We start from the raw sequence: 14,616 nt of genomic DNA, 5'->3' as shown, positions 1-14,616 counted from the left end.
ATGCTAGTTGTGCTGGCCAAGAAACAACACACCAAACTTCTGATCTGGTACAGTAACTCTTGTACTATGTTGGTAAAACAAAAAATGAGAAAGGGCCACATTCTGCAAGGGGTTTTTTACTTAAGTAAGTGAAGTTGGTTTGCATGCAAGTATTCTAATGTTCTGCATGCATGTATGTTTTGTATTCTAATAAATCTTTAATACAGAATCCAGTATGTAGAACGTTTCATTTATTTATTTAATTACATATTTTATTTATTCCCTTTGTTTAGAATCTTTCTATTTATCTCTCTTTTGTTCTTCTGTTACACTTCAAGGATGAGTCTAGTGTTGTGAAATGACTACAGCTTAAAATCCCTACAGAGACTCTCTCTGTTTAGAGAGATTCTTGTTGAAAATTAAGAATGATTGCTTGCACTTTGGGAAATAATGGAAAGTTGGGATAGAATAGCAAGAGTGCACACACAGAACAACACTTTATAAATACCAGATTTTTTTTGTATTGTTGTTTTTCTCCAGATACAAAAAGGGGTTTCTGGTAATTCTTGATCAAGGTTATGCCTTCCTGAGTTTTTTTATTTATTTGTGATTTACAGGCAGTGAACATAGACTGAGAGAAGTGGGAAAACAGAGAAAGTGCATTTACACTCAAAAGTGCAGCAGAATGCTCTTAGGCTCAGGGATGAGTGAGAAGAGGCTTTCTGTCCACCTTATAGCAGTGAACCAGAGAAAAACCCAAAGCTATAGCAGTTGTATTGTAGATTTTCAGCCAGTAAAAATGATACATGACTTTTTACTTCTGCTTTCCAGGAAATATAATTGAGGAATAAATCCTGTTATTTTTCTTGATTCTATTTCTTTACTGTACCATAGATTTCCTTATTTTTCTTCTAAAGTAGTAAATAAACAGTAGTAATGAGCAGAATACGAAATATTTGGTAACAGCTCCTTGGGGAATCTTAGGCTGATGTGCCTGGCTCTGTTTACCACGTGCGTGGGGTACAAAGACCTAATCAGAAACTGTATTTCATTAGTCAACAGATGGGAGAAACCACCCTGCGCATCCTTTTTTTAGCCTATATAATCGGGTCTCGAGCAGGTCTGTAGCTGTTCACCTTACAGAAAACACGAGGCTACATATGATCTGAAGAACATTAAAATGCGTCACCCTGACACGAAATAAGTTTCATGCTTCAGTGCTAATCCTTCAGCACTGTGCTCTGCAAGGACATAACAGAAAGTGCCAGACTGCACTCACTCGAGGGAGCAGAAAGTGTGGCTTTGACTGTCCCTTTTGAAATTGCTGCTTACACAGGGTCCAGATTCAAAAGCTATGGGTAAAACAGGGAGTCAGGGATAGAGCATTTTAGATAGACTCACTTAGCCTTTTCCCTCAGTGGACTACATGTAATAACGTAATTTACAGGTGGAGATTCTGGAAGCAGGTGCATGGAAAGTTACCCTAAGTGGATAGGCTGTTGTGCCTTGCAGCTATATCCAGATCGTCTGTTAGTTTCTTTTTGTTCTCTCCTACTAGCTTCACCCAGCAAATTCCCCCAAATCAGCTACCAGTAAGTCTGAATATCCAATATCACAATGAGCCTTAACTTCCTCTGGATAGGGTATTGAAATCCTTGCAGAGACTAAAAGAAGGTGTACAACAGCCCAGCACAGATGCCACACCAAAAAGACCAATCTCTGTATGGCTAAAGTGATGAAAGCTTTTGTGTGACAACCGGGTAGGGTGACCCTGGCAAAACACATGTGATCAGCACTTTTTTGTGGACCAGCAGTCCCACCTCCTGTGCAGGAGGGTAGTGAGGATGCCCATCCCTGGGGTCTCCTCTTTTGTTCCAGAGGCACAGGGTTCTCCAAACCCAGTGACAGGCCCAGCTGGGGTCTGCAGCCCACCCTGTGGGCAGGCATAAACTCCATTCTTGGCAGGGAGGTGGCTGTGGGAGAGCTGGGGGGATTCCTGCTCTCATCCACGGCTGAAAACAATTTGATTGCAGGCAGCTTCCCTCCCCAGAATTTGTTTCTTGGTTTTTCCTCTGGCAGAAAATCATGTCTAGTGGTCCCATTTGCTGAGGATGATTTTGCCTTAAGGCAAAGTCTTTGGATTTGGACACATTTCACTGTTCTCTAGATTTTAGGTGTGAAACTTCACCAGCTAACTCTGTACAGCCTAGAAGAAGGTGTTACAACAACAATCTGAAATCTTGCAAAATGTAGTATCAGATTATTCTGGGCTATATGAAACAGTGAAGCTAAGGCTTGGAAGTGGGACCTAGAAGAACCCAAAATGTTTATTAGAAGTTCCCTGAAAAAAAATTGAAGTGTGAAGTGTTCTTGGCCTTGGGTAGCTGCCTGTGACTCTGCTTACAACACAGAAGCCCCAGGGCTTTGTCTAGAGTTGCACCTCCCCACTACTGCTACAGCTTTCAAATAATGCATCCTCTTTGACTGGAACTTGGCTCGCAAATGCAGAATGACAGAATGGATTACAAGGCTGCTTCACAAGGGAGATGACAGGAGAAGCATGGGAGGGAGAAGGGGAGGCTTGCTGAGGCATGGAGTCAGGGGCATTTCCAGAGAGCTGAAAAATGTCCTGATTCAGCAATCAGGTACTTCAAATATTGCCAGTTACCACTTCCTAGTCAGGGCAAGGCTTGCAATAAACATGTGCCCCACTATGTGCCACTCAGGCCATGTAGAGTGAGCACAGGGTGATGATGAGACCTCTCTGTGGGGCATTCAGCGATGTGTGGCATCCATCAGGTATAAAGATCTGAAATAAATAGCTAAGAAGAATTTTGTTTCATTCTGATCTAGCACCCCTATTGTTCTTAAAGAAAATCTCTTTAAAGTCTCTTTAGGATTTTGTGAATTCAGACTCTGTTTTAGCCATATCATAAAACCCAAAAATATGGATGTGCATATGTGTGTGTGTGTGTGTGTGTGTGTGTGTGTGTGTGTGTGTGTAGTTGTCCTGCTTTTATGAGGTATATGTGTTGAGAGGAAAGGATTCAGTAGTTAATTAGACAAGTATCAGATAAACCAACCAGGCTAGAAGAGACTTGCTAAAATGAAGTCTACTCTTTTTGTTCTGTGAACCTTCTGTTATTCTATGTACTATTCAACAAGACCATATGCCAAAGATGTGCATCATTCATTGCCTTGTTCATTCATTGTTGATGGCACCAAAAGTGTGACTGGGCCATTTTTTGGTGCAACTGGTTAATCATGAATATATCAGGTGTTTGACTATGTAGGGCTACACCTTTTTAAGAGCTTTAAATGAAAGAAGATTTTCTCAGAGGTACTCAGTTTGCTTTACAGTGATCCATACAGCTATCATAAACAAAGTCTAAAAGGGCTCACAAAGAAAGGGGGAAGTCTTGCCCTTCTCTATTAATTTTTCAATTTCAGCAGGGGCTGCCTCATGTTGAAATTGCAATCTCTCTCTTCTCAGAATGCACCTGAGCTGAGATCCAGGCATTCAGGATTCAAGCACACACATGCATGTACACACACAGTTGGAAACAAAGAGTACACAGTGACTGAAATGAGCTGCTTACATATTGAGGGGGAGCTGGACCTTCGATGGTGTTCCCTGATCTCCAATTATTGCACTTGTCCTGGGACCAGCCACTGTGGCTGTTCCAATCAAAGAGGAATCCTGAAAATACACAAAGAAGAACACACAAGGATTTAAGATTAAACCCATCATTTCCTAAATTGGTATGGGGTGAAGGCATAGAAGAATTAACCACATATTTTATAAATTCTTAGATTTTCTAACTTCATTATATTGCCTTAAAAAAAGGCTTATTCTAGCCTTACACATTCCAAAAATACATTTCTGACACAAAGGATTAGCAGAATTTCCATGTACCGGACAGAGAAATTTTAGTTGTATGCACACCTTAAAAGTTTTACAATGTAAAACTACTTAACTGCTTTGTAAAGTCAGCTCAGCATGTGCATCTGCAATAGTACCATCTCTGATAAAAGTAACCTTTTCCCCTCAAAAACTTGTTTTTAAATTGGTAATCTTTTGGTAGTGGTTATGGATCTCTGGAGAAGAAGATACTATTCAATTTCCAAAATGCAGTCTCATTTCTATGTACTCTTTTTATCATCAGGAATATTCTTCTCCTTCAAAAGAAGGTGACTACCCAACCCAAAACTTTCTCTGAATGGAGAAAATAGTTCACTCCACTTTTACCCCAGAGAATAAATCTCCACTCTCATATAGACAGCTGGACAGATCTTCTCCAGCTATTCATGTGAAAGGCAATTCTAAATGTTATCATTCATTTCTCAAAGCCTAATGCTCAGCCAAATTATATAGGGCAATCTCTTTTTGAGTTGTCTCACCAAAGTCCTCATTCATCTATGTCAAAAATGAATCCTGACTGGAAACGTCTCCTGAACTAATGCCAAAGCCTGTAGCAACAGATCTTTATTGCAGGCAGGGCAGAGCTGGGTTGATGGGACTTGTAGTGGTTTACTTGAATAAAAAAAAAAAAAAAAAAAAAAATCTAACCATATGCTGAATGCACTTCCACATGCAGAATGGCTCTACAAAGTAGGAACCAATACCCACAAATTGCAGGTTCAGGCAGGGTATGTTATACTCAGCAAATATTCTGAGCAATTCACAGGCCTCCACTACAGCGTTTCTGTTTCAAAATTCTAACAAACAGTAAATACTGATTTTTGGAATTCAAAATTAGGGACAATTTTTGCACTTAGAATGACACTGAATTAAACTATTACACAAAGTTAAACCAAGACACACTGTTATTTAATTATTGGAATTCAAGGTTACCTCATTCCAAAGAAGCCACATAATTATTAGTGTTCTGTCTTGAAAGTGCATTGCTGAGTTATATTTCTTTGCTGTGTATGAACACATTATCATTAGGAAATTGTGCAGCAAAATATGGAAACACTACACTGTGATTCCATAGCTTTTGGCAAAAAGCAGCAAGATGTCTCATCTACAGTCAGTCATGAAATTGTATTGACAAATACATCTTCTTTTTCTCATTATTTCCTCAAACTTTCTGGCTGCTTGCTCTAACAAAGGATCCAGGCAGCTCTTGGTCCTATGTGTAAAAAGCATTCTTTTCAGCTCTGTGACTAAGGCTTTATTAATACTGCCTGTCACGTCAGAAAAACTTAAAGAAAAAACACAGCCCACTAAAAAATTTAGGGGTAGCTGGAGAATGATCCTTCATTTGTTATGTTGAGCTGGTTAATGGGGCTAGGGATTGGGGAAGATGTTGGGCTGGCAGCCTGGCAGCTACCTTGTCCAAGAGGTAAGTGAGAAATCAACCAGTTCAAACTTCTTCATGTTGTTCTACCACTGTATGCCTGCTCTGGACTAGAGAAACTGTCTCTAAGAAAACAGAAAATGCATCAGTCCCTACACTTCCTTGCTAGGAAAAAAAAAAAAACGTAGATTTTACCTCATGAAAAAACAGACCTTAATGAGCAGCCTCAGGGTGCAACTGTAAAGGCAGAGGAGATTACAACAGGAAAAGATGGAATAGGACAGAATGAAGTAGAGTAGAATAGAATATTTATATTGGAAGTGGCCTGCAACAAGTACCTAATCCAACTGCCTGACCACTTCAAGGTTAAGGACATTGTCCAAATGCCTCTTAAACACTGACAGGTTTGGGGCATCAACCACTTTTCTACAAAGCCTGTTCCAGAATTTGACCACCCTCTCAGGAAAAAAATGTTTCCTAATGTCCAGTCTGAATGTCCTGTGGGGCATTCCCACAGGACCACTCCCATGCATCCTGTCAGTGGACACCAAGGAGAAGAGCTCAGCACCTCCCTCTCTGTTTCCCCTCCTCAGGAACCTGTAGAGAGCAATGAGGTCACCACTCAGCCTCCTTCTCTCCAAATTAGAGAAGCACAGTGTCCTCTGCTGCTCCTCTTAGGACATTCTTTTCAGTCCTTTCACAAGATTTGTTGTCCTCCTCTGGATGCATTCAAGGACTTTCACATCCTCCTTCCATGGTGGGTCCCAGAACTGCACACTGCTCCAGGAGAGGCCACACCAACACGGAACACAGCAGGATAATTTTGAGTGACTGGTGATGCTCTGTTTGATGCACCCAGGATGGGGTTTGCCCTCTGGTGTCCCACACTGAGCCTGCTGTCCACCAGCACCCCCAGATCCCCCTCTGCAGGGCTGCTCTTCAGCCACTCCTCTCCTAATCCATACTTGTGCTTGGCATTACCCCATTCCAGAGGGATCAGAATCCAGCATTTTGCACTGTTAAATAATTTCCTCCCATAAATCATTGCCTAATGCTCCAGTGTATCTACATCCCTCTGCAAGGCATCTTGTCCCACCTCAAGAGAGTCAAAAACAACTCCCACTTTGGTATCATCAGCAAACTTGCCAGTGGTGCATTCAACTCCTGCATCCTGATCATTGATATATATGCATATGTGTGTATATATATATACACACACACACACATATATATATATGACAGAATAAGCCCTAAAACTGAGCCCCAAAGAACATCACTGGTGACCTGTCAGCAGCCAGCTGTATCCCCCATTCACTGCGATCCTTTGATATCTGGCCTTTGGCCAGTTCTTCATCCAGTGCATCACAAGTCCACTCATTCCATGACTGAGCAACCTGTCAAGAAAATGCTGAGGTACAGTATCAAAAGCCTACTAAAATCCTGAAAAAACTGTATCCACTTCTTTCCCTTCATCCTAGGCAGGTGACCTTAGTATAGAAAGACATCAAGTCAGTTAAATGGGACTTCCCTTTTATGAACCCATATTGACTTTTCCTTATGACTGTATCATTTTTTAAATGCCTTTCAGTAGTACCCAGTATAATAATCTCCATAATTTTTCCAGCAACTGAGGCTAAATTAACTGGTCTCTAATTCCATGGGTCTTTCCTAATGCCATTTTCTTTGGAGACTAGGAAAGGTTTCCAATCAGCAGGACCTCACTAAACCTGCAAGATCTTTGACAGATGATTGAGAGGGGTGCTGCCATAACATTGACTGGCTCCTTCAGAGCACTTGGATGAATCCCATGAGGCCCCATGGACTTGTGAACATTTTGCTGATACAGCTGGGCCACTGTCCACAAATAGAAAATTGCTGTTCCCACATTTGTGGTACTCCAACTCAGGGGACTGGGAAGCTGAAGGTTTACTAAAGACTGAGACAAAAAGTGCATTGAATGCATCTGCTTTTTCTTCATCCCTGTTAGTCAGATTGACCAAGTACTATCAAGTATTCACCACCTTCAACAAGTATGAGCCCAATACTTTCTTTAGGCCTCATCTGGAAAAAAGAGCCCTTCTTGTTATTTGAAACAACAGTTGTCAGTTTCATCTCTAATTGAGCTTTGGCTTTTCATGTCTTCTCCCTGTGTAAATGAACCACAGCTCTGTACTCAGGTTCCTGAGAAGCCTCACCTTGCTTCCAGAGGTCATATAGTTTCTTTTTCTACCTGACCTACACAAGGAGTTCCCTGTTCAGACAAGCTGGTCTTCTGCTCTGCTTGCTTGATTCACAGCATGGTGAAGTTGTCTGTTCCTGTGCTTCTGAAAGGTGAATCTTAAATAGTGACTTAAATGTGGACTCCAAAGTCCTTAAAAGCAGAATCCCAGGGCACTCTGCTAAGTAATGCCCTGAACAGTGTAAAGGTTGCTCTCATGAAGTCCAGGGAAGTAACTCTGCCATCCTTTTTTGTCTTTACTGTGAAAATCCTAAACTCAGCCATTTCATGAACACTGTATCCAAGACAGCCTGTCACATCCCTCATGAGTCCTTCTCTATTCACAAACAGCAAGTCCAGGAGGGCATCTTTCCTACTTCGCTCACTAAGTATGAATGACAAGCAGTTTTCTCCTAGAAGCTTCAAGAATTTCCAAGACTTGTCACAGAAGTATAATATTTCCAGTTGATGTCTGGAAAGTTGAAATCTCCCATAAGGACAAGGGCTACTAATCCAGAGACTTCTAATTGCCTACATAGTAACTCACTGGTGCTTACATCCTGACTGGGCAATCAGTAATAAACACCCTCTACAATATCTGCTTTTGCCTTCACCCAGAGGCTTTTCACCACATCACCACTAACTCTAAGGGCTGTGCAATCAAATTTCTCCCTTACTTACAGTACCACACCTCCCCCCCACCTGTCCTGCCTACTCCTGAAGCCTGTAGCCCTTGGTGCCAGCACTCCAATCACAGGACTCATTCCACTAGTAGCAATGATACCCAGCTCTGGGAGCTGATCAATGCTTTGTCTTTCCCGTAAGACACATGCTAAGCCTTCTTTAGCTCCTGTGATCCTCCCTCTGCACACTGCAGTAAAGTCAGTTTGCAGAGGTGCAGCTACCCCAGCCTGAAGTGGCCACTGCAGGCCACCCTGGGCTAAGCCTGACTGACTGCGGAGTGATGAGTTCAACCCAGAGCAGTAGTCAAAGCATCATCTATTTACCTGTTTGCACTGACAATGGGGCCTTCTGTGTCTTCTGTATTACTGAAAGCATGATCTCAAGTGCTTTCTATTAGGCTTGTACTAACATATAGTCCAAGGGATTAAGAAATCATGTAACTGCCATTCATCCTTACTGGATGACAATTTTGCTTTCTTCCCTTGAATAATCCCAAAGATGTGTCCACAGTTGTGTATATATCTATCTACCTGACATTCCGTTTCTTGCCTGTATCTGGTTACTCCAATATTACTGCATCTGGTGCCAGCCTGGCACCTACAAACCATTTACTTTTGCCTTTTTGTACAGTTTAGTATGCTATACATCCAAACTCTAAATTAGAGACTGCTTCCTGATTGTGCTCTGGCTTTTCTTTAGCTGTTCTCCCTACAGGCTTTGACATGAGTGTGTACTTTCCAGTCTGTCTATGACCCTGCCTTTCATCATCAGGTTTTACTCCACAGGACCTGCTGGCCTTCTACACATTGAATTCAGCCCTTTTGTTCACATTTAGACATTTACTGTCACAGAAGTATTCTGCTCTTCAGCTTAATGTGTCTCTGTGCTCCTTACTATATTCTTTTGGTCACTGCTTGATTGCCACTATACATCTGAATGTTCACCAGCTTTGCATTTAAACTACAGTCCCTAACACAGTTGCTGAATCCTTTCTAAGCTGACTCTTTCAAGGTCCTGTTGTCTCCTGTATGTATCACTAATTAGCTCATATTATAAATTACAGTATTGCTAGATTATTTTGCAAGATTGTATTTGCAATAAGATTTTGTAGAGACTGGTTTTTGCAAAAGAATAATCTCCTATTTGTTTATACTTCTGATTACCTGTGTTGGAAGCTTACCTTTCTACTCTTCACTCAATTTTATGTGCATCTCTCCAGTTACCAGTAATACCAATAATCCTCCTGGAGAACACAGCAGGCCTTTCTCTATCACAACTGGTAGGAGGACTTAGTACATTTTCTTTCTTTATTTAACCCTGGAGCAAGGTTGTATTTTTCCTACTGTGATCTAAGGAACAAGATACTAAACATGTCCTCCTTTTCTCTTCATCTGCTCAGGGGAATGGGATCCAAGACAATGCTCTGATTTTTTTGTTTTCTGCTTTGATACCTTTTAGGAAGTCTCTGGGCCACATCCTTTCTGATGGCATGTCCCTACACGATCCATCTTCCTTGTGTGGCACCAGACACACAAATAGAGCCATGCACAGACGTTACACAGGGAGGGCTCAAACACTGCAGCATTTGTGTCTTAATCATTCTTCAGTTTCTGCTACTCAGCATTGCTAAAGCCTTATGGGCAGGAGATGTCTCTGACTGCCAGGATTTTAAGAGGCACATAGGCACTTACTGATAAAAACAGGCACCTAACAGAGTTTTCTCAGGGTGTCATTAAGTACCTCACTGCCTGATTCCCACAGATTTTATTACAATTTAAGTAATAGAACTCACTTCTGAAAATAACATTTGGTGCTCCTCTCTATCCTTATGAGCCTCTAATGCCTTTAAACATTTGGCCAGTGAATTTCCAGACGTGATCTGGGTGATCACACGTGCACAACTCTTGATTAGGAGGCTGTTTAATGGGGGCATGCAGTTCTCTGAACCAGACACTGCCACTCTGATCCCATTTACTTAGGCCCGTGAACAGCCAAATCCAACTTCTTCATGCTCCCACTTCAATCTGGCATCCAGCAAGCACCACTTACCACTGTTTCAGCTCAACAGCACCAGCTCTTTTCCCCTGGACACTACAGACCCAGATGCCAGCCAGCAGGGAAAAGCAGCTGCACAAAGGCGTGCGGAAAGTCACTTCCAGATCTTTCTGCACTAATTTCTGCTTCTTTGTGACCACTGGTAGCACAGCAGCACCATCTGTACTGTGCAAGGCTAAATCTTGAGTAAAACTCCCAGACTATACACACAGGCACAATGGTGCTGCATGGACAGGTATTTCACTCCCAGCTCACCAGTAGGTGATTATGTACTCATGGACTGAAGAATAATATTAAAAGGACTTTTTGCCTTTTTTTTTCCTGTAAACACAACAGCTTCCTTATGACTGCTGAAACACTAGTCCCCCCCAAAATTATTACTGACAAGTCCAGAGACATCAGGCAATTAAAGGTAACAACTACTCAGCTGGGCTGAAACATCTTCTCAAATTCATTCCCTTTCTCTTTTCTCATCTACACCTTCATGGAAGCATAAGGATGACTCATTTACAATTCCAGCATAAATTTTTCTTTCCCTTGCAGATTTACTTTAGATTTTCACCAGCACTTTAGGGCCACAATTGTGGTTTAATTTGAAAAGACATGATGCCTGTAGGGATTAGTGAAGTGCCTTGCAAAAACAAGGGACTCAGTTGTTGGGCGGAATAGAAGTGTAGAAGACAGTGATAAAACTAGGAACAGAGTACAGTGATATTGCAGGTTGCAGTAGCCTTCCCTGAAAAATAATTGTTGCTATCAGACGAATGTTCTTATCATCTAGAAAATTGCCAACCAGAATTCTCAGTTTTGACTTCAAAGAAAATCCTCTCTTGCCACAGGGCACTTATCACATTCATTAATTCTCAGGAAAAATTCTTTTAATGTCTTGAATGCATATTTACAGCTTACTTTAAATTTCTCTTTAATATTACTTTAAAATAAGAGGAAAACACCCATTCAACTCACATAAGTTGACATACCATACTCTGGAAATATCATAAAAACAGGCTAATGGTCTTTAAGATTCCTGTGACTCATTTCTCTAATTTGCTGACTCCATAAAACAATGACTGTGGCAATCATTCTGAACCTTAATGTTCCTAGAAATAATGTATTAGCACTTAATGCATAGTAGTGACACCAAGTATTGATGAAAAGTGTTACATGCAAGATCAAGTAGCCTCATCAAATGCTAATTATCAAAATGGGGGCTGAAATGGACTTACCAATTCTAGAGGAAGATTTTTTTTTTCATAACGGTGTGTGGGAAAAACAAACAAATGTGCAGGATAACAGCTGCAGCTGCATAAATAGCTGCATAAATATCCAGTTCCTTCCTGCAAGGACAGGAGCTAAATTTATATGACTTACTCAGGGGTTCTTACAGCCTGGAAGTGGCTGTGGCTGTGGATGAAGCTGAGGCAGAGTATATGCCAGCATTTTATAGGACCAGGTTGGCCCTGGTTATTTTTGGTTTGTAATAGACAAAAAACTCTAGATCATGTTTTCTCTCAGTAGCTGATAGAGCTATGCAGAGAGCTGGAGAACCCAAGTAAATTAATTTCCTGAGCTTCCATTTCCCCTATCCTGCAATCTAATGATGCCTGAAAGTTAAAAGAAAAAAACAAATATTTTTGTCATTTTCTTCTGAAGATTCATCTGACATTGCCATCCATAAAGGCACTGATTATTCTGGCTCACAGCTCCTCAGCTCTCCCAAATGAGGACTAATTAAGCATCATGTGGATGAGCATCATGAGAATTATATTTTATTCAGCCTTGTTTCTCTCAGACTATACTCAGGGTATAGCTCTCCATCACAAGGTTTTAAATAGTTTGTAATAAATACTTTCCTGAAACTCTGGGATCAAAGAACATGAAAAATCAAACACAGAAACACAAGAAAGCTTCAAGTGAAAGACCTGTAAAAGATGTTAATTTAATCCCACAGTTATAATTGTCCTTTTGATAACTGTACAACAAACTCATCAGGATCCTGTGCAATGGCTCCTGTATGAAGTCCCCCTCGAGGGAGAAAATAGTGGTAAACAAATAAACAAACCCTCCAAGCAAAAAAAAAAAAAAAAAAAAAAAAGAAAAAAAAAAGAAAATATACACTTTAGTAATTTCTGCTCAAATGTCATACATGTACACATAGTGTGTGCTGGACAAACAGGATTTTACAGTATGGGGCAAATACCAAGACAGTGTCTCACTTGCTCTTGATTGCTCTTGAGACTTCCAAACCAGTAGTTGACTGGCAGGTACTGTAAAGCCTCAAGATTAGCTGTGTGCAAAAATTATTTTAGTGGCAAAATGTTTTCAGGTTACTACCCTGAGGAGCATCTGGAAAAAAAATATATTGCTTTCCTTTTACTGGCAATTGGATTTCATGCACAGTTGAATAACCCTTTTAAAATACAACTTTCTCTTTCTAGTTCCTGTAAAAAATTAAGTTTTATGTGGTTCTTGAAAAATCTTTCAAAATATATTTGTGAAAAGGCATATTGTAGGAAAAAGAGAAGACATCATCTCTAACCTGGTAGTTCCCTAAAGACAATTTTGCTTTGACCTGGATTCCTGGTAGCTTATGTAATCAGTCCATAGACTGAGTCAAGTCATGAGCCTCATTTGCAACAGTTTTGACAAATAATGTAATATATCCCAATATGCACAGAGTATATTCAGAGACCTATTGGTAGTCCCCCCCCAACAAAGCTGCTTAGATTCCTGCCTAAAACTTTCTGTTTAAAAGAAGTTAACCCCTTCCCACCTATAACCACCCCCCCACCCCCACCCCCCAAAAGATAGAATAGGCAATGTCTGGAATCAGTTATAAATAACTATGAATAGAACTGGAAATGTACAAAGACAAATAGTTTGTTTAGACCTTAGCAAAAGCTCTTCAGCATTTTTTGTGACATATTTTGATCTAAGTTACAGAAAGACAGGTTGGATGAGTATTTATTCTCTTGCCATTTTGACCAGTGCCACCTCCTGAAATAGCTGCCCCTCGGCTTCACCTGTCTCATTTATATATCCGGTCAGTTGTCATTCACAGTCAGCAACAAAGCAGGTTAGATAGAATTTGGACTCCCAGCCAAAGCTGAAAAATACCTGAATTTTACTTATTTTCTCAGAACCTTGTTGTGCACTTGAAAATTCAAGGTTCATTTTTAGTCTCTGCATTTTAGGTATAATCTGTACGCCTCTCATGGTCAGCACATTTAGGTTATCAGCCAAGGCTCAACTAGAGTTCTGCTATTACATTTTCTCAGCTAAAATTCAGCACTTCTAAATAACTGATAAGGACACACTTCCAAATGATTTATATAGCAAGACACTTCAAGGAACATTTTTCATTTCAAATACTGTCACCCTTTGGGATTGGGAGCGTGCAGGACATTGTTCTCAGCTTTTCCTGAACATGTGTCCTCTGGTTAGAAGCTTGAACTTATACTTGCAGATACAAATTGACTTTGTGTGTGATGATGAGTTGTTCAAAACACACACAGAAGTTCCTTCTGGGGGGAGGGCCCTTTCTTCCTCACTCAGCTGTGACCCTGGTGTGCACAAAGCCATGCTTCATTATTCATGAGATGCTTCTTCTGTCAAAATCCAGGGGATTTGGAACAGTACTGACCCATGACCTTTTCAACTAGCAGGGACAAATAATTCATAAGGGGTGCAAATGGAAGCAAGACAAGCCATCTGAGGCCTAGGCATGATTACTTTCCAGGGGGACCTTCCCCACTCCCCAAGGAGTGTCAGTTGTGAACCACTCCTCTGCACCCGTCACCTAATTCAGCTTCAGCTCCATCACAGACCTGAAGCAGTACTTACATCTTCAATAAAAATCCATTTTGATAGTATGATAGGACATTCTGCATGATGGAAAGACATTATTACATTTCAGATGAAGATTTTACATTTAATGAGTGGTGCTCAGCATGCAGCAAAAAGCATACAAGCAAGTTTAGTTGCAGGTAAAATTGGGATTCCAGCATTGCCTCTTTTAAATTAAATGCTTTATATCCTGGCTGTTGTGGAATTCCAGACACTATTTTATCCAGCTGAGGTGACTTCAATTTGATTCTTCTACCTTTCAAGAATCCCAAAGTTTGTAGTCAGTGAAGATACTTTTTAAAGAACATAATTCATTTCAAAATACATCTTGGCTTTTGGAAAACAGCTTAGTTAGTACTGCTTAAAGAACAATGAACACATTATGGAAAGCCAGCAGTCTTTGATTATTAAATTAATGATATGCAGAGCCTGCTTTCAAAACATGTGATTTCATAGTCTGGTCTGCATGTCAGTGCACAATATGTAGAAAGCTGTGCCCTCCTGGAGGCTTATAATATTCTAACGACTCAT

The 14,616-nt window shown here is 40.6% G+C and overlaps 1 protein-coding gene across 2 annotated transcripts in view; it reads right to left on the bottom strand.

The window, feature by feature from the left end:
- SH3RF3 (SH3 domain containing ring finger 3) overlaps positions 1-14,616 on the bottom strand; it is a 322,774-nt gene that overhangs the window by 113,303 nt on the left and 194,855 nt on the right. For both annotated transcript variants that reach the window (XM_085558352.1, XM_021545582.4), the window contains exon 5: positions 3,579-3,679. In XM_085558352.1, coding sequence (XP_085414478.1) covers positions 3,579-3,679 — 101 coding nt within the window. The remainder of the gene's footprint in view (positions 1-3,578; positions 3,680-14,616) is intronic.

This window comes from Lonchura striata, chromosome 1, assembly GCF_050655825.1.
Source record: "Lonchura striata isolate lonStrDom1 chromosome 1, ASM5065582v1, whole genome shotgun sequence".
Lineage (NCBI taxonomy): Eukaryota > Metazoa > Chordata > Aves > Passeriformes > Estrildidae > Lonchura > Lonchura striata.
This window is presented reverse-complemented; position numbering and strand designations above follow the sequence as displayed.